General features: G+C 39.1%; 1 protein-coding gene across 2 annotated transcripts in view; it reads right to left on the bottom strand.

Annotated features, from left to right (window-relative positions):
- Positions 1-21,379, bottom strand: part of cacna1g (calcium channel, voltage-dependent, T type, alpha 1G subunit) — a 315,144-nt gene that overhangs the window by 254,659 nt on the left and 39,106 nt on the right. For both annotated transcript variants that reach the window (XM_073026745.1, XM_073026746.1), the window contains exons 3-4: positions 16,546-16,643; positions 2,764-2,923 (exon numbers count right to left, since the gene is read on the bottom strand). In XM_073026745.1, the coding sequence (XP_072882846.1) occupies positions 2,764-2,923; positions 16,546-16,643 (258 nt within the window). The remainder of the gene's footprint in view (positions 1-2,763; positions 2,924-16,545; positions 16,644-21,379) is intronic.

Raw genomic sequence — 21,379 nt, 5'->3', positions numbered from 1 at the left:
CTGGAAGAATATAGTAGGCCAGGTAGCAGCTGTGAAAAAGAGTAAACACTTAACCTTTTCAGGCTGAGACCCTTCATCACTCCTGATGATAAATTGATAATTGATAAATCAGACCTATGGCTTTAAAATTTGTTTAAATGTACTGAACTTCAGCAGATGTATAATCTTGATCCAGACTAGGCTGTTTACTGTACAAGATTAATTTATGAAATTGGTGGGTTCTTGTGCCCGAGGAGTTCCAAATCAGCAGGGTACCACAAAGGTTGACGCAGACCCGAAGGTATTCCAGTTGGTAGTGCTGGAAGGGGTCCTGATGTGTCTCAGCACAAAATGGCGTAAAAGGAAATGTAGCTTTCATGCCCAGTGTTGGTAGGTTATAAGCGCTCTCACTTTTGAATCCAAAGGTTGTGTGCCGACTTAAAGCTACATTATCACAGGTGAAGTGTAATGCTCCCCAGCTTCTCAGATGGATATAAATTATTTTGAGATACCGTTTCGAAGATCACCCCAGTGTCCTTACTAATATGTCTCTCTTCCCAATTCATTAAATAGACTATGTTTTCATTGTCATAATACTGTGACCCCCTTAATAATGCACAAATTAACTGCCGGAATTCCCACATACCTAATTAATGCATGTTAATAACTTGATTCAGTGGAAAATGCTTTTGAAGTAATTCAAGCAGGTTGCATAAATGGAAGCTTTTTAAAATTTTAACTCAGTACTACTGAGACTGAGCAAGCAGAGCTGAGAGTTAATATAATAAAGAAGTCACTTAATTCACATATGGGACAGAGGTATCAATACAGATCTTGCAGAAATTCAAATATTATTGCATTGTAGAGTGAAAATCCAGCCTTCTGACTCCAGGGTTGAAACCACATTCAATCTTCATGTCATCTGCAGCTATCTTTCCACTTCTAAGTTAATCAATTACGTTGCAACAATTTTAATGCATATATTATATTTCATAAAAAGTCAGAGACAGTAGAAATGGGAAAATTAACTCTGCTATTGCTGTCTGAGACTGAAGTACTTCAGATAGAAGAAGAAAAAGTCCTCAGCAATCAATTTTCCTTTCTAGATGTTCGAACAGTGTCCAGGATTTGTTGGCATTAGAATATACTAATTCCTTCAGTGGCTTAATCAGTAGCAGGTTATGTCAGAAAGTCAGCCCATATTAGAGACTTGGGCATTGACATTAGAGCATAGCACTGAGAGAGTGCTACACAATTGAATGAAATGCTGAGGCTCATGTAACTTCTTCAAAGTCAAGTCTCACAAAATTCATAAAGGGCTACTGACAAAATTATTTATTAAAAGACTTGATAGCATAGGTGCTGGGTGGATGTTTCTGCTGACTAGTACCAGTAGTAGAGAGGAATCTAGGAGTTCTGGTGCATTAATCAGGAATAGCTAGGAAGCAGGACTAATAAGTTATTAAGAAGACAAGCTGCATTTTGGAGTATGTTGCAAAGGGCTGGGTTGAAAAATAGGGAGCATTTGTTTCAATTTTTGGAGGGGCTTTGGTGAGATCTCAGATGTAATACAGTTCTGATCACCTTACAAAAACTGATATAACAAGATTGAAGTCTGTATGCAGATGATCTACCAGGCTAATTCCTGGGATTAGAGACTTGACCTACAAAGAGAGATGAAATAATTTAGGTCCACATCCTTGGCATTCAGAACAATTAGGGGTGACTTTACTTAAACATATAATATTCCAAGAGGTCCTGACTAGATAGGTGTTGGGATGCTTTCACTTGTGGGAGAGTGTTGAAAAAGGGAATATTACTACACCTTAGGGGTCATAATTTAAAACTGCTGTATGTAGAAATTTCTACTCCGAGAGGTGAATCTCTGGAGTTCTCTGTCTCAGTCAGTGGTGCAAGCTGAATCACTGAAAGTATTTAAAATGAGGTGGGTAAATATTTGACAGATTGAGGTATGAGTAAATTTTTTTACTCAGAGAGTGGTGAGTGCGTGGAATGGGCTGCCAGCAATGGTGGTGGTGGCAGATATGATAGGATCTTTTAAGAGACTTTTGGATAGGTACACGAAGCTTAGGAAACTAGAGAGCTATGGGGAAGTCTAGTAATTTCTAAGGTACGGACATGTTCGGCATAACTTTGTGTGCTGTAGGTTTTCTATGTTTCTATGAAGAAATGGCACAGAAAGGAAGCAGAGTTGCCCAGAGTACATCGGGCATGATAACATTAAAAGCTGGGGGAGGCTTGAAGGGGTGATGCCTACTTCTGCTCCCCTTTCCTTGTGTTGTTCTGTTGCATTGAAAGCATGCTGTGGGATGAAGGCACTTATGTCACAGACTTAAAAACTCATCCGTTTTGTTTTTACAGTTAAAGCTATCCTTTCCCATATAACACACTGTACTAGATTCAGATTTAAGAATATTTGTGTCATATTCACATTTGCATGTATTATTTTATTTATTATTCAGTGTGGAACAGGCTCTTTCAACCCTTTGATCCACGCTGCCCGGCAATGCCCCGATTTAAACTGAGCCTAATAACAGGACAATTTACAATGACCAATTAGCCTATCAACTGGTAGGTCTTTGGACTGTGGGAGGAAATCGGAGCACCCAGAAGAAGCCCAGGCAGTCACGGGGAGAATGTACAAACTCCTTACGGACAGTGGAGGGAGAAGAGTTGTGCTAACCACTATGCAACCATGCTGCCCTGGGCATTGCTCCTTCTATTGTGCAAATAATCAATCCAACCAGATTCAGACATACTTACATTGTAAAGTTTTCTTCAAGAAAGCACCTGTTTCGTAGTAGTCCTGCCCACAGCTGGACCCCGACAATGCCAAAAATAAAGAAGACAAAGAAACAGAGGAGAAGTACGTTGCCTAACATAGGCAAAGTGTCCAGCAGCAGGGTCACCAGTATCCGCATACCTATGAGATAAGAACAGAGAGAAGCTATTTTTTCATCAGTTTATTGATGCTCAGCAAAACAAGTTGTTTTATTGATTAATACATTTACATCCATTAGGTCTATCCATCATCTACCAATATTAGTATGCTTCAAAGAGGATTAATATACTGCTCTCCGTACAGGTAAGATATCCTCAGTTATTCATGCACATTTATCTAATTAATCTGTCTCCTATCTATTAAGGATTGCTCTGCTATCTTTTAATAGCACGCACCACTAAATTTGGTGATGAATACTTTAATCATTAGTCATTAATACAAAGTATTGATGCATTTTAGTCAGTGTTGCTACCTTTGTTCGGTCCACACTACCTTCTACATTTTCTGGGTATTAAAGGACACATTGAGGTGTATGGGGCGTCCCGGAAGGGGCAGCACCTCTGGTGAAGGGGTTTGTCGTGTCCATTCTGAGACAGCTCACTCACATTTGGTCCCCACTGGATACTCAACTCTCACCTGTGGCTCCAAGTAGCTGTTTGCATGCGATAGTGGCCACACCCCAGTACACCGCCTTGACAAGTGGGCTAAACCAGATGAGGGCAGTTCTTGGCCTCACACCCTGGTGAGATAGGGGCATGTCTGTCCCAGTATGTGAAGTCAGCTCCGGCGGACTGTGCGGGTGAGACCTCCAGTGATGTCTGATGGCCAGGAACATGCCACTGCAATGCTCTGTGGAGAGCGAAGGGCATGACAAAGCACAGAAGATGTCATGATCATTCACTGCAACCAAGGAAGTTCGTACCACTGGACTTGGACTTCTGAGGTCAACTGCCCCAGTGTGATAGCTTTTCCACTTTAAAAACTCTCCTGCACAGGTTTCCCGTCATCATTGGATATGACGGATAGCCCCCAAAGGACAAATTCAACTTTTTTTATTACTAAAATACATACAGGCTTGAAGATTGTCAAGATCAAAGTATACACAAAGAGCTGTGGACATGCTTAGGACATGACAAGTCAAAAGAATGGAGAGAAGCAAAGCACATTTAATGTGTTCAGTACACTCCTGGGACAAATGGGCTTGTCACTTGTCAAAACAATTACTTCAGGTATGTGCTTAGTTGTATCATAAACAGTATACTAATGCTATGTGTTATAAACTTTAACTTCATTAGTCAGCTATAAACCAGAATGATTCATAATTGTGGTAGTTGTTTTTTGATCCATAATTTCTACTCTGTTTAAGACTTCAGAGTAAATGTACCAGAGGTTTGAGAAAAATGGTATTTTACATGTGCAGAAAGAGGAAATTGGGATTATTTTCTATACAGGAGGCAAAATTAAGATGAGATTTAATAATGTTAGTAATTATGAAGGTTTTGAAAACAATAACCTACTGATTCTACAAGGAGGGAAGTCCCACAGAGGATGCAGTTTCAAGAAAACTGGCAAAAGAAGCAGAAGGAAAAAACTGGATTTTTTTTTAGCAATTAGATGCAATATGCTGGAATGCACAGCCTGCTAGGATGTTGGGTGCAGATTCAATAGTAATTTTCAAGCTTGGTAAGTGACCAGGATTTTCATATTCTTGGCAACCTTTCTCAAAGATGTACTAAAGGTACAATAGAGTGAACCAACTCATTTTCCACACATGCTTCATTAAGACTCATATCTAGCTCAGGATCATCTTAAAAGTGGACTATATAGCAATATATAGATCTGGTATAACCAGCAGCATTCTGGCCTGATTACATTGTTAAATCCCCTTAATAAATATTAGGATAAATAACTTAGGTATGGTACTAAATGTTAACTATTTGATATGGAATTCATCCCAATAAAAGTTAGCGCCTTTAAGAAATGAGTACGAAGTGGGAAAGAGAGAGGAGAAGAGTGTGTATGGTGTGCTGTGATTAACTTAGCTTACCAAGCTCCTAAGCTTTATTCAGTACCAGAACTCCAGACCTTTCAAAAGAGACTGGATCCACATCTTTATTCAATGCCCATGCAGTATCAATGTGCTTTTGACATTGGCGGATAATGAAATATCAGGTTGAAAAGAAAAATAGATTGGAAAATGTCACAGAGAGAAGGATTTATAAATATGTAACATCTGAAGAATTTGCATGAAATCATTGCTGATAGAAAATCTCCCTATTATAAAAACTGGAAAGAGCACTCAATACCCAAAGGGTTCACTTCGAGATGTATTATGAATAATAAAATAGAGTGAGGGGTAATTTTACATTACATTGTTGGAGTATTAGCTCCAGTACATCGATCAAGTATATGCTCCCTAAAACCACATAATCACAAGATAACACCCTTTCCATCAACAGTCTCAAGTCAGTGGAGCAAGCAGTAGGAAAAAAATAACTCTTGACAACAAAGACTTTGCTTCTTGAATACTTTTGGGTGTATCCTATGGATTTTGGGCTGCTGATCATGAAAATCACCATGAAATTTCCCTGTCATGCAATTTTTTTGAAGTAATCTATATTTGTTGTTTCAATTCATAATTCAAATCCGAATAACTTGTTGCCAAGATTAGAGAAGACATTTTTGTTGGTCCACAATCAAACACGTCATCAATAACAGGCAATTCGAAGAACCTCTAGTGGGACCAGAGAAAATCGCATGGAAGGCATTCAAGGATGTTGTTGAAAATTTTCTTGGCAACTACAGAGAACCAAACTATGTGCAGCTGGTTGACAACAAGCTTCAAACATACAAACCCATGAAGTTCAATGTGTCACTAAAGATTCATTTTCTGCATTCCCATTTATAATTCTTCCCTGCAAATCTTGCCAGTGGTGAGCATGGTGAAAGGCTTCACCAGGACATTGTGGTCATGGAAAAATAGTATCGGGGCATCTGGAGTTCATCAATGCTAGCTGATTATTGTTGGACACACGTGTGAAGCCTCAGACACCGAGTACAAATGGAAATCACCAAAAAATTTTATCTTAGTTGAACTATTGCAAAGAATCAGTACTGTTATGCAATTAAACACATTACAGCATATTCAATAAAAGTTAATTTCTTGTTTCTCCAAATTCCTACATGATACAAGTAGTCTGAAATCATATTTGTGTTTAACATTTTTGAGGAATGCTTTCGAAAAAAAATTGTTGTCCAGTGTGACCTGTGTCAGTATAATGTGCTGATGAAAAGATGTTCTGGGTGTTAGTGTTAGCAACTGTGTTCAAGAAACTCTGGGGCTCTCAATGTTTGTTTTGAACTTTCTATTCAGAACTTTGAATACAAGACTGTAAGGTATTATGGATGTGTACAAAATGCTGATGGGGTTGCACATGGAGTATTGTGCACAGAGATAGTTACCCTGTTATAGGAAAGATGTACATAAGATGGAAAGAGTGCAAAGAAGATTTATGAGAGTGTTGCCAGGACTCAACGGCCTGAATTGTAGGAGAGATTGAACAGGTTAGGATTTTATTCCTTGGAGCATCAGACACGGAAGAGTAGACTTGCAGTGGTGTGTCAAGTCACAAGGAGCATAGATAGAGTGAATACACTCAGCCCTTTTCCCATGGAAGGGGAACTAAGAACTTGAGGACATAGGCTTAACATGACTTAAAGGGTGTGAAGGAGCAACTCTTTCATGCAGAAGGTGCTGTGTTTTTGGAACAAACTGTCAGAGAAAGTGTCTGAGGCAGGTATGATAACAATATTTAAAAGGCATGTAGACAAGTACAGGAATAGGAAAAGTTAGAGGGATACAGGCCAAACTCAGCAAAAGGAACTGACTTGGACGGCCATCTTGATTGGCATAGACCAGTTGCGCTGAAGAACCTGTTTCCTTGCCGTATGATTCTATGACATCAATAGCCAAGGCTTGTTCCAGGAGCAGCTAAAACATACCCTGCCTCAGACTACTAAAAGTAACTTGCAGAACATAAGCAGAAGAGAAAAGCCTTGTTTTTAGTTACTTTAGTGCACGTCAATGTTTCAGACAAAATTCCCAGTTGCTCAAAGTGGTTTGAAAAGTTATCATCAATTGTAACCTTTTCATTTAGATTATCATAGATTAGTTTAACTACATGTGGGAGTATTTCTGGACTAGCAATTACATCCTAACCTCTTCTGAACGGGATCACCATGAGCCAGTGGTTAGCTCTGCCCAGATTCATTGCAGTTTAGAACAGCTACAACTGTAGTCAACGTCCCAAACATTCCAAATCCACTTATGCTGAAAAGCCATAGCTTCTACCTCAGGTAAATAGTGCCAGAATTTCAGGTGTAAAATGTTGTAACAAAGAATAAAGCATGTCTATAATTGCAACAAGCTAAATATCACTGAAAATGCTTTGATCCCACATTTGTATTAGTTTCCCTCTTTCAAAATTGCCTCATTTAAACCAATTTTAAATTAGTTCTCTGATAGGTATTGACCGTCAGAGACAAAATCACTTCTGGCATCTCTTAATATTGATGAAAATGATGGATGTGATTTTCATATATTTTGTCCTATCTGTACGTTTCATTTTTAGAAATATTATATTTTTGCGATATGAGTGATAACCAGCCAGTTTGAAAGTTAATTTGCCTAATTATAGCATCAATTAAACAACATAGACTTGGTTCTTATCATATATCAGATTGTCACTAAATTGGAAAAGATGATGATTTTTGGCCTTAGAAAAGCTGGCAGTAGTCCAATTTCACTGATAAAATAATCGTTATTAATGACAATGGTCAAATGACATGCTTTTAATCTGACAATTTAAAGCATGGCTAATATGGGCCATTTATCTTCAGGGATGTCTGATTGGTAATGAAGTCTTAGAATGGATGCTATTTACACAAAGTAATTGGAGAGAGTTAAGTGTGAGAGCCATTTTAGAGAATAGAATTAAAGATTAAACACCTTAAACATTGTACAAACACCTAATGTCTGCTGTAAAAATGCTATTCTCTTCTCCCAGTTTCTTTGTCGCTGCTGTGTCTGTTCTCATGATGTGGTCTTCCAATCCAGGACATCAGAGGGGTCCATGGCACTAAAAAGGTTGGGAACCCCACCCTGAGGTCCATTTATACCTTTTATCCCTACCCCCTCCCCCAAATTGTCCATTGTATGTCTCTTCTGCACATTATGTATGTGCTGTTTCTCATGCAGGATACCGGCCCGGAAGCAGTGCCTCGGTTTTCCTGTGATGTATTTGGAACTGACAAACCACATACAAGTGAACAGACAACCAGACCAATGGAGTGCTCAACAAACAACAAACATAAAGCATTTATGTATTAATACATTTAACTGTAATTCTCTCTATGTGTTTGTGTTACTTCAAGGTTGTAAAATTATTGCAGTGCTGCCCAAGGCTAGAGACAGAGCTCTCAGCTGCAGTCTTATGAAGTTGATTAAGGTGAACCCCACAGCCCCATACACATTGGAAATTAGGAGGATGAGATGTTTTCTTGTTTGAACATACAAAATTAAAAGGAGAGTAGATGCTGAGAGGTCACCACTCTCGGTGAGATATTACATTTAGGGCAAATAATATTGGTAACAAAGTCAACCATTTAACAAAGATGAGTAGACTGGTGAATCTAGGAAATCTGCTAGTCAAAGCTTAAATTGCTGAATAGATTTAAGACTGAAATTGACAGGTTTTGGTTCACACTGGAGTCAAAGATTATGGGGAACAGACAGGAATGTGGAACTTATTGAATGGTGGAGCAGGCTTGAGAGTATGTCCTTATTTCTTGGTTCTTATATTCCACCTCTGTCCTTGGCCTGTGCAGAGAATTATGGCCTGCTAACTGCTGTCAGGGAACTGAGTCAATGAGTGAAAAGTCGAAATGCAACATTGGACAGAACACCAGTGTTGATCAGAGTTTACAGAGGGGAGTTCTGTGTGGAAGGAGGGAACATATTTTGGGCAGAGGCAAGTTAGGAGTTGGGAACTGGGAAAAGGGGATAGGGTGTAACCAATGTTTACTGGACAGCTGGGGGCAGCAGAAACAACAAGACTGTATGGCTGGTAAGTCAAGAGAGAAGCTAGTGAAAAAGCACGTAAGATCTGAAGACTGCTATGAGGAAATAACAGTTAACAATTTCCACTGTATGAACATTCAAAGAAAAGTTCTAAGTAAATTTAATTATTAAAGTAGATATATGTCACTGTGTACTGCCCAGAGATTCATTTTCCTGTGGGTATACTCGAATTTATCAAATAGTGACTATAACTGTATTAAGGAAAGATCAATCAGAATGCAGGTCAACAAAGTGTCGAAATGAAAATATAAATAAATAGCAATAAATAACGAGAACATAAGATAATTAGATAAAGAGTCCATAAAGTGAGATCATTGGTTGTGGGAACATCTCAGTGGGTGGACAAGGGGGTGTAGTCATCCTCTTTTGTTCAGGAGCCTGATGGTTGAGGAGCAGTAAACTGGTGCTGCGTGTCCTGGGGCTCCTGCACACACCTCAGCTTTTTACCTTTAATTTGTTTGATTTGGAAGGATAAGAAAAAAATGTGAATTACTAAGGTAAATCTATCAGGTCAATAAAATAATATTGATCTGGTAGTCTGATAACTGTTTTTGATGAAACGGAATGTAGACCCTGCAAGTAACTAATATGTAGAACACTAGTGGCAAACACCGGGGTTTGAATTTGTTTATATATTAGAGATTTTTTTAAATAAAAAGAACTTGGCTGTGATAAGTAGTATTATAAAGAAGAAGTTAGATAGCATGGAAAAGGAAACAAACTGGGTGGCTTGAATTTTTATAGAAATCTCAGAGAGACAAATGTTTAATTTACTACTAATAAATCCCACAATTGCATGTTTAACATTAAAAAAAGTTGGTCTTTCCTTAGCTCAAATCATGAGCTTCAAGATGTTATCTATAATAAAACATACTTTTTTTTCAGAACAAAAACATTTTTAACAAAAGCTCTGGGAATTGTTGTTGCTGTAACTTTTGTACTGCTTTGCAAAACTGCAGTCTAACACGGGTCATGCCCTGTACAAATTCGGTAAATTACTAGAAAGTTCACACATGTCAAATTATTTCCATGTTTTGTTGCTGTAAAGAATGGAAAGCCCAAATTCAAGATATGTAATTAACTACAGAGCTGAAATAACATAATCTGCAAAGACGATGAAGCAAGTGAGGTAATAATTTGCAAGCATGCATTTTAAGATCCCAAAAAAATTTTAAATCTGGAGATTTCATTCTCTGCTTATTTTGTACTCGTAACTTTCACAGTCATCCACTAAATTATTAACTGAACTGTTTTTGACAAGTTCATGATATACCATGAGTATGGTCAGTATTTTACCTCAGTGCCATGTTCTGCACTAACCTTTATGTCAAAGTCTTAATAAGCTGGTAAGGAAGGCGGGCTCTGTCGTGGGCAAAGTACTGGAGAGTTTAACATCGGTAGCTGAGCGAAGGGCGCTGAGTAGGCTACGGTCAATTATGGAAAACTCTGAACATCCTCTACATAGCACCATCCAGAGACAGAGAAGCAGTTTCAGCGACAGGTTACTATCGATGCAATGCTCCTCAGACAGGATGAAGAGGTCAATACTCCCCAATGCCATTAGGCTTTACAATTAAACTGCCAGGACTTAAGAACTTTTTAAAAGCTATTATTAATGCTTTTTGAGATAGTGATTTAGATGCATATCATATTTTTTTACTGAGTTAAGTATTGTATGTTATTAGTTTTGCTACAACAAGTGTATGGGACATTGGAAAAAAGTTGAATTTCCCCATGGGGATGAATAAAGTATCTATCTATCTATCTATCTATCTATCTATCTATCTATCTATCTATCTATCTATCTATCTATCTATCTATCTAAGTTCCCCTACTATCTGATACAAACACACCAAGAGCCTATGCCCGGTGTATCTTCCATTAGCTCTGATTTTCTCTTCATTTCCTTATTAATCCAACGACCGGCTTGCTGGCTGTTTTCTATCATCATTAAATTTTTAGGGGCAGAACTAAAATTCAAAGCTGCTGGACCTTTATCTTTAGATGCAGTACGTTGTCCCCATGACTCATTTCAAAGCCTGACAAATTGCAGCTAGCAGCTACACAGTGCGACTGCAGCCAAGTAGCGACCCCTGTACTTATTGGTGTCTCTGGGGAGGCGGCAACTAGGTGGTGTGTTGACAGTAACCTGGTGGAGGCAGAGGGAAGCAGCACACAAAGGAGATCAGATCTGCTTGATGCAAAGACCCTGTAGAGGCAGCCTCAGAAGGAAGTGGTGATGTTGTTGTAGGAAAAGGGGAGTGGGAAAAGGGCTACTGGCGCACAAAACCTGTTTAAATCAGCAAAGAAAACTGCGTTTGGTGAAGAATAGACAAGAATTGAGTAAAACAACTAAAGGATGTCACGAAATTAGTTTAACATGGTTTCAGCACCTGCAGAGATCAAATAATCTCATTCTATAATTAATTATTAAAATATTTTGTGGAATATGAATGCCAGTTTAGATAGTTTATAATGGGATTCGTGCATTTTAGATAAAAAAATATTTTTTCAAACCTTCTCTGAAAAGTAAACACTTGCAAATATATTCAAACAGTTATCAGTAATGAACAAATTCTAAATGATGGAGTCAATGTTGGTAATTGTGTGCCAAAGGCACTGGTCAAATACAACAGGGTTAAAGTTGGTTTCAGAGGAGATTGACTTTGCTAGAAGCATCCAGCAGATATGTATTTGCTGTTTTGCCACACTGTTATCTCTCTCTCTTTTCAGACAATCTAGCCAGCCCTGGAAGGGTTTAACATTATATTGAGACCTCAGTGGTATTTAGATGTTCCTTTACTGCTACCATTTTTGGGCTGAGGGCTGAAATGAACCGAAACTACAACTATCAGTCTTAAACTTTTTGCAATTTGCAATGACAGATCTCACTAACACTAAACCTATGACATTAAAAGACAATAAATAAGCCCATTTAGCCCTTCAGATCTGCTCAACCACGGTTAGGGTTAGGGTTCAACCCCATCATGCCATTTTTGAGCATCTCTCATTTTTATAAGCACTAGAAAATACAGACTCAATCTACTCCATCTCTTAATACCTTTGCCTTATTAGTGCTTAATACGTCTGCATTTTGGCATTAAGTGATTTGTTGCAAGCATACACAAGTCCTATTGAGCATCAGCATTACCCAATCTCTCTAGCGTTTAACAAATCCTCTGCCTTTCTGTGTTGTTCACTGAAGTAGATGATCTCACAATTTTTCAGATTCTATTCCATTTGCCATGTTCTCAACCACTCACCCAACTTGTATTTCCTTGAAATGTATACACATACCCATAATCCTTAGTTTAGTAATGCCAGCACACTGGGAAATATGATATTTGACCATTTTCTTTCTGTCCAATAACAAGTTATCACTCTAATTTTCAATTAGAGGTGTTGGAATAAATCCTCCAATTCTATTTGTTCTCACGTTGTTGACCAGTTTCTTGTGTGGGACTTTGTTAAAAGCTTTTGAACATTTAGATATTCCATATACACAATTTTAGCCTTATTACTTCTAGCAATGTGCTTAAAGCAGATTAGTGAGACGTGGTTTTCCTTTCATAAATCAACGTTGACACTGCTCAGTTTTATTTTGCAAGCTACCGTATATGCTTATTGCATGTTTCATTATACAGTCAAGCATCTTTTTCTACAACTGACATTAGACTAATAGTTCTCCATTGCTCACTCCCTCATTTCATAAATAGCACAGTCACATCTGATACATTGTAATCTACAGAAATAATCCAGAATCCAGAACTTTGGGTGATGATGAAGAGAATTCTGGAATATAGATTATTAACCCCTGGAATTGATCAGCTTTCAAGCTTGCCAACTTTTCTAGTACTTTTTAACTTTTATTTTGTTCCTTATTCTTGCTAGATGTTTAATTCTCTAAAATGTATCTACGGCAGTTCCACCAGACGGATGCAACATCATTGTTTACTTTATTTACCATTGCCTTATTCCATATTATAAATTTTCCTCCCCTCATATTCTATTCCCCACTCTGGCCCTTTATCTCTTCTCACTGGCCTATCACTTCCACTGGGTCCCTTCTTCCTTTCCTTTCTCCTATAGTCCACTCTCCTCTCCTATCAGACTCCTTCTCCAGCCCTTTACATTTCCCACCCACCTGGCTTCACAAACAATAGAAAATCTGCGGATGTAGAATTCAAGCAACACACACATATGTGAAGTGTGTTGCTCACATGTGAAGTGGCAATTTCGGACCAAACTTGAATCACACTGTATGATACTCAATAGCTGTGATAGGACTTGAATGCTATCATCTCCTACAAAGTGAAACTGAGAGATATACTAAGAAACAAGGTTTTACTTAGTGCCTTTTAATGCTCGCTTTGACCAATAAAATATGGAGACACCTTTACAAATTCTCACAGCCTGTAACAGCACTGTGGTTTCAGTCTCTGACTTGAGAGCAGCATTTCGTAGGGTGAACCCATGGAAAGCATCTGGCCCAGATGGGGTACTGGGTCAAGTACTGAAGACCTGTGCTAATCAACTGGCTGGAGTGTTCACTGATATCTTTAATCTCTTGCTTTGGCAGGCTTCAATTATACTGGTTGCTAAGAAGAACGAGGTAAACTGCCTCAATGACTATCATCCATAGCACTTACATCAGGGGTTCGCAACCTGTGGGTCATTGGCTCTTTGCTTAAAGGTATTGGTCCATGGTATAAAAAAGGTTGGGAACTCCTGACTTACATTCCCTGTGCTGAAGTGTTTCGAAAAGTTGGTGATGAAGTATATCATCTCCTGCCTGAGGAGTGACTTGGATCAATTCCATTTCATTGGCTCTTCACTCAACCCTGGAACATTTGGGTAGTGAAGGTGCATACACAAGATGCTCTTCATTGACTGCAGCTCAGCATTCAATACTAAAATCCTCTCCAAACTAATCAATATGTTCAAGATCTTGGCCTCCATACATCCTAGTGCAATTGGCCCTAGATTTTCTCATTTGCAGACCCCAGTCAGCTCAGAATCCTGTCCACAATCACCATCAGCAGAGATGTATGACAATACTCTGTGCTTAGCTCCCCTATTCTACTCATTTTATACTTATGACTGTGTGGTAAAGTACAGCTCCAGTGCCATATTTACATTTGCTGATGACACCACAGTCGCTGGCCGAAACAAAGGTGATGATGAATCCATATACAGGAGATTAAAAATGTGACTGAGTGGGGCCACAACAATAACCTCTCACTCAATGTCAGCATGACCAAGGAGCTGATGACTGACTTCAGGGGGAAGAAACCGACAGTCGATGTGTCAGTCCTCATCAGCAATTTTAAATTCCTCAGTGTTATCATTTCAGAGTATCTGTCCATGGTCAAGCACATAAATGCCATTAAAAAGAAAACACAGCAGCACCTCTACTTTCTTAGAAGTTTGTGAAGATTTGGCATGCCATCTAAAACTCTGACAAACTTGTCTAGATGTGAGGTGGGGAGTATTTTGACTGGTTGCATCATGGCCTGGTATGGAAACATGTTTAAACAGAAAAGCATACAAAAAGTAATGGATACAGTTCAGTCCATCATGGGTAACGCCCTTCCCACCATTAAACACATCTTCATGGAGTACTATCACAGGAAAACAGTATTCATCAGTAGAGACTCCCATCATCCAGGCCATGCTCTCTTCTCATTGTTGCCTTTCGGGAAGGACATTTGACAGCCTCAGGACACACACCATCAGGCTCTTGAGGGGCACTCATCCCAAAATTAAACTTCCCACAATGTATGGACTCATTTTCAAGGACTCTTCATCTCATGTTCTGGATATTTATTGCTTATTTATATATTATTATTGTTACTTAGCTTGTTTTTTTTTTGTTTCTTTATATTAATTGTGAATGTCTAAAAGTGAGTGAATCTTAGAGTTGCATATGGTAACATATATTTACTTACATAATAAATCTGCTTTGAATTTTTGGACTTTCCTTTAATATATTGCTGTCACTAATTTCCTTTGTCACCCATCAATGAATCGCTTTATATTTGAGTTTTTGTGTTGTAAAGAAATGTTTATTTTTTGCAATTTATGCATTTTTAAATGTCAACTATTGCCTATTTATTATCATACCTCTCAATGTTTTCTCCCAACGAACTACAACTTACTCCTTTCATAATCACATTTGTAGCCGGCTGGGGACACAGTGGCATCAGCACCGGACTCTGGAGCGAAGGCTCCCAAGTTCGAACCCAGTCGGCTCCTCCCCACCCCCACCGGGCAGCTTTCCATCTGTGCTGGGTTGAGCATCGAGCTAGCCCCTCGGCCTCGTAAAAAACAAGGGTCGAGTCAGGAATATTCATACTGTGACCCAGTTAGTCCAAAAGGAGACCAATCCTGACACTACACACCAGACAAGAATGGCTGGCTGTGTGGTGTGACACGCTATGAAATGAAAATCGCATTTGTTTAGATTTATCAGAGCTACAGACACAAAATATTGGAGGAACTCAGCAGGTCAGGCAGCATTTATGGAGAGGAATAAACAAATGGCGTTTCAGGATCAAACGTTTTGTCTGGACTGGAACGAGAGGGAAGAAGCCAGAATAAGAAAATGAGGGGAAGGTAAAGAGTACAACCTGGCAGGTGATAGGTAAAACCAGGTGAAGGGGAAGATGGATGGATGGGGAGGGGTGATAAAGTGAGAAACTGGGAAGTTGTAGGTGGAAGAGATAAAAGGCTCAATGAAATGGAATCTGATACGGGAGGAGAGTTGACCATGGGAGAAAGGGAAGGAAGAGAGGCACCAGATGGAGATGATGAGCAGGGGAAGGGAACAGAATGAGTAAGGGGTAAGAGAGAAAGTGGGAGGAGAGAGAAATTACCAAAAATTAGAGAAATTGATGTTCATGCCATCAGGTTGCAGGCTACCCAGATGGAATATGAGGTGCTGCTCCAACTGAGAGTGGCTTCATCATGACTAGAGGTGGCCATGGACTGATGTGTCAGAATGGGAATGGGAATAGGAATAGGAAATGGTTACCCACTATGAAATCACACCTTTTTTTGTGGTAGATGGAGCAAAGGTGAAGTGGCCTCCCAGTCTGTGTTGGCTCTCACTGATGTAGAGGGGACTGCACCGGGAGCAGCAAATGCAGTAGATGACCCCAACAGACTCATGGGTGAGATGTTGCTTCAGCTGAAAAGACTGTTTGTAGAGGTGTAGGGGTAGGTGTAACACTTGTCTCGTTTGCAGGAGTAAGGGTCAGGAGAAAGATCAGTAGAGAGGGACGAATGGACAAGTGAGTCACAGACAGAAATCCCTGTGGAAAAGAGAGACGGGGTGGGGGGGGGTGAGAAGTTTGCTTAGCGGTAGGATGCATTGAAGATGGAAGAAGTTACAGAATACGGAGGCTTATGGGGTGGTAAACCTCACCACTCATTTTCCCTCTTAAAGGTATGGTAGTTTTTTTTGCATTGTGATTTACCACATACTCCTTCATTTAAAACATTCAGATTATTGGTCGGTGGTAAATGGAATCTTCACATTTAGCTATCTACACATCAGCAACTCAAATAAATTAAATATTGAGTGAAAAACTTATAAGTATTACTGAGGAAGAATTATACTTACTAGGAACTCGGTTAATGGCTCGTAGTGGTCTCAGGACCCTCACAGTACGGACTGCTGATAGACTGACATTCTGGAGGTCCAATGAATACTCTAACATACTGAAAAGCAAATGAAATGAAATGATTATCCAAACTGTATTAACCTTGAATATGGAAAAGATAACTGTTGTAGGATTTAATTCAAGTTCTTCCCATCAGAATCGAGTTTATTCTCACTGACATGTGGACCATGCAATTTGTTATTTTGTGACAGTAGTACAGTGCAAAACATATAAAGATTTACTATAAGTTGCAATAAGAAATACAAAAATATAAATCAGTGGTTGCAAAAAGAGAGCAAAATAATGAGGTCATGTTCATGGACCATGATGGGAAGGCTGGTGCCCAGGATGGATTTGGCTGAATTTACAACCCTCTGCAGGTTTTCCAATCCTGTGCATTGGAAACACCATACTAGCCGGCGATGCAACCAGCCAGAATGGTCTCCAATTTGAGAACAGCAACATCATTTAGGCTACCTGTAATGGAAACTACGCAGGAAATTCAGAGGCTTAGTGAATGGGAAAGAAGATGAAAGCCAATGTACCAGTTGTCGCATTTCAACAAACGTGGTATAGATTTGGAGACATCTTTTTTATTTTCAGATGCCAAGTTTTATTGGATGATCACCTGGAGGTTTCATCAAAAGAGCTTCAACCTAAATATGCCCCTCTCCATACATTTATCTTGATCCATCCTCCCACAGCTCATGTCAGGTAGGAAACCTCACCACCCACTTTCCCCCTTAAAGATATAGAACATTACAGCACAGAAACAGGCCTTTTGGCCCTTCTTGGCTGTGCCGAACCATTTTTCTGCCGAGTCCCACTGACCTGCACCTGGACCATATCCCTCCATACACCTCTCATCCATGTACCTGTCCAAGTTTCTCTTAAATGTTAAAAGTGAGCCCGCATTTACCACTTCATCTGGCAGCTCATTCCACACTCCCACCACTCTGTGTGAAGAAGCCCCCCCAATGTTCCCTTTAAACTTTTCCCCCTTCACCCTTAACCCATGTCCTCTGGTTTTTTTCTCCCCTAGCCTCAGTGGAAAAAGCCCACCTGCGTTCACTCTATCTATACCCATCATAATTTTATATACCTCTACCAAGTCTCCCCTCATTCTTCTATGCTCCAGGGAATAAAGTCCTAACCTATTCAACCTTTCTCTGTAACTCAGCTTCTCAAGTCCCGGCAACATACTTGTAAACCTTCTCTGCACTCTTTCAACCTTATTAATATCCTTCCTGTAATTCGGTGACCAAGACTGCACACAATACTCCAAATTCGGCCTCACTAATGCCTTATACAACCTCACCATACCATTCCAACTCTTATACTCAATATTTTGATTTATAAAGGCCAATGTACCAAAAGCTCTCTTTACTACCCTATCTACCTGTGACGCCACTTTTAGGGAATTTTGTATCTGTATTCCTAGATCCCTCTGTTCTACTGCAACGAAGGGTCTCAGCCCGAAACATCGACAGCGCTTCTCCCTATAGATGCTGCCTGGCCTGCTGTGTTCCACCAGCATTTTGTGTGTGTTGTTTGAATTTCCAGCATCTGCAGATTTCCTCGTGTTTGCTCACACAGAGCTCAATGGAGTTTTGGAGTGGAAGTAGCTGGTGAACATTTTAAAGCCATTGAAAGTGTGAAAAGACCATATCAAAAATACAGAAACAGCAGGCAAATGGTTCACTGTGGGAAGAAGGAAGGCTTCATGGGCTACATGGTTGAAAGTCAATAAAATGCTGATAATACACTGATACAACTCAGGTTTAATTCAGTTAGAGAGCTAAATGAGATGCAAAAAGCTGCAGAAGGTTGTAAATCCAGTCAGCTCCATCTTGGGTATTAGCCTACAAAGTACCCAGGACATCTTCAGGGAGTGGTGTCTCAGAAAGGCAGCATCCATTATTAAGGACCTCCAACACCCAGGGCATGCCCTTTTCTCACTGTTACCATCAAGTAGGAGATACAGAAGCCCGAGGCACACACTCAGCAATTCAGGAACAGCTTCTTCCCTCTGCCATCCAATTCCTAAATGGACTTTGAAGATTTGGACACTACCTCACATTTTTTAATATACAGTATTTCTGTTTTTACACATTTTAAAATAATCTATTCAATATACATAATTGATTTTCTTGTTTATTTATTATTATGTTTTATTTTATTTATTGTTACAATTTTTTTCTAGATTATGTATTGCATTGAACTGCTCCTGCTAAGTTAACAAATTTCACGTCACATGCCGGTGAAAATAAACTTGATTCTGATTCTGATTTACTGATGTCAAACTGCAATAAATAATAATGCAGGAATATTGTGTGAAACATTGTATATCCTGTCTCTGATGAAAAGAATATTCTCTTTAAGTCTATGTAATGATATATTAAGATCTCATTGAGTTGGACTCAAAAGTGAATGTTCCTTTAATTTCAGTTGTAATTGATTTTTTTCCAGAAACTTGGAAATGTCCAGTGATGCAGTCAACAACTCTGAAAGTGGAGCCCATGGATTTTCTTCACATTTTGACATGTTTGATGTTCTGATAGTGATAGCATCTCAATAATATTTGCTACCACATGATGTTTACAGTTTATAGATCCTGTTTACAGTTACTGTTCTATCGATTTGCTAAGTATGCCAACAGTACGTGGTGACATGTATGTACTCTGATAATAAATTTTACTTTGAATTTTACTGGTTGCTATCATGATAGTGCAGGAAGATGTAAATTCAGCACTTGAACAACTCTGCTTGTTTACATTTGCACTATATTTAGTGTAAATTGTCAAAATGTTCCTGGCCAGTCATGTTTAAGAAGAGTTCCTGAGACTTGCTTTCAAACACGGACTATTTTGCTTCCATGGTAACCATTGGTATTTAACCATGAAATAACACTTAACATTATTTTTAATTTCTCTTCCGATGAAAATACCTGAATTGCTCCAATTATTTCCAAGTACAACCAGCGCCTTTGCAGTTAATGAATTCCATGATTATTACATGATGTAGCAGCAGTGGCAACATAGGCAAAGAAAGTTGTGGGTCTTGAAAGTAAAATCTAGCTTTGTGCACTGACTGCAGTGCTGAGGGTGTGCAGTCAGTGCACAAGTCAATGAAGTTTCTTGGGCAAGATGCTTAACTTGTATCCTGCCTGTCCTCTCTGGTAGATTTGAAAGAACTTGTATTGTTTTGAACAAAGCCAGTTTGCCTCTACCTAATATTTTTCCCTCAGTTAACATCACCTGAGTGTGATTAATTGGTATTCGGTCATACTGGTTATTATTCTTATGTGGCTACTGTAAATTAAAGTATAAAGAATTAAAGGTAACCACCTGCCTTCATGAACCACTTATATTTTCCTCATTTGTGCACAAAAAACCCTAAAATCAGCATACAAGGGAAGAATACAGAAAAAGAAATGTAATGGAGGGGGTAGAGTGAGGGAGGGAGGGGAAGAGAACAACTGGGGCAGAGAACAATCAAGAGAGTGTGAGAACAGGAAAGTGAAGAGATAAGAGAGTTGAAGGTCCGGGGATTGGGAGAGAAAAGAGGAGGGAACTGAGAGTAGCATGAGTGTGAGAAGCCATGAACACTCATGAACACTTTTGACAGAGGTGGACCAGCGCAGGAAGGCATGGTTCGAAGTTGAATCTAGTAACCTGGCACACCAGCCATTCACCTCTGACGGGACACTTCAGTGCATGCTGGGACAAAAACAGTTCTAGTATTTAAACCAGCCTGGGATTCAATCATTGTAGCTTGGATGGCTACAATTCCACTCTTTTCTATAAGTGTATAACTCAGATAAATACTTTGTGGAGATTTGTGATATATATGATTATATGATGTATATGTACAATGTCTGAAATACATCTTATGGAAATGTTTGTTTGATGAACTTCAATAAAAAAATAAATTACAAAAAAAAGAAATGGGGAAAGGGGAGATGATAAGGATAAAAAGATAAAGGGGAATTGAGAAAAAGGAGTGAAAGAGGAAGATAATGAGAGGGTTAAGAAAGATACAGAGCTGGAGAGATACGGGAACGAGGGAGCAAAAACCACCTACACATTATTTCTGAAATGCACTGTTGGCAAGCAGAGCAACAGCTCAAAAAACACAACAGATTTCTTGATAGAAACAGCAAGAATATTTTAAGAAAAACAGAAGCAGATTTTGAAAGGCAATTGAAAAGAACAGAACCACAGATGCTAAAAATTTGAAAAGAAAACAAAATGCTAGGGTCACAGTGCAGGAAGCATCTGTCGAGAGAGAAACATTTCAGGCTACATCATCACATTTCAGGCTACCAACAATCAGAAATCTGTTTCAGCATTTTTAACCAAATCCCAGTGAGTTACTGTGTGTAAATATATGAATTAGGATTAGGAGTATGCTATTTGGCCCCTCAAGTCTCCGCCATTTGATAAGATCATAGCCGATGTGTTTGTAGCTGGTCATTCTGTTATGTTTGAATGTAGCCAATGAGTTTCAGTGTAGTACCTGATTACTGAGATCATCACAGCTAACTGCATTCCTCAAATGGAATGAAACTATCTGCAGGTCCAAAGATCCAGTACACGTATGGATGGCCCACAGAAGCAAATGGCAGCCTCAATCCCTTAACTGAACATTCCTCTTCTACTTTCTAATTGATGCCAGGTGAGAAAAGTGATTGAAAATGTAAATTTAATTACATCAAATTTTGTTCTTTGATGTCACTGTGATACAGTTTTACATATTTTAATGTATTGAATGTGTGACACTACAGGTTTTAAC

The sequence above is a fragment of the Hemitrygon akajei genome, chromosome 22 (assembly GCF_048418815.1).
Source record: "Hemitrygon akajei chromosome 22, sHemAka1.3, whole genome shotgun sequence".
Lineage (NCBI taxonomy): Eukaryota > Metazoa > Chordata > Chondrichthyes > Myliobatiformes > Dasyatidae > Hemitrygon > Hemitrygon akajei.
This window is presented reverse-complemented; position numbering and strand designations above follow the sequence as displayed.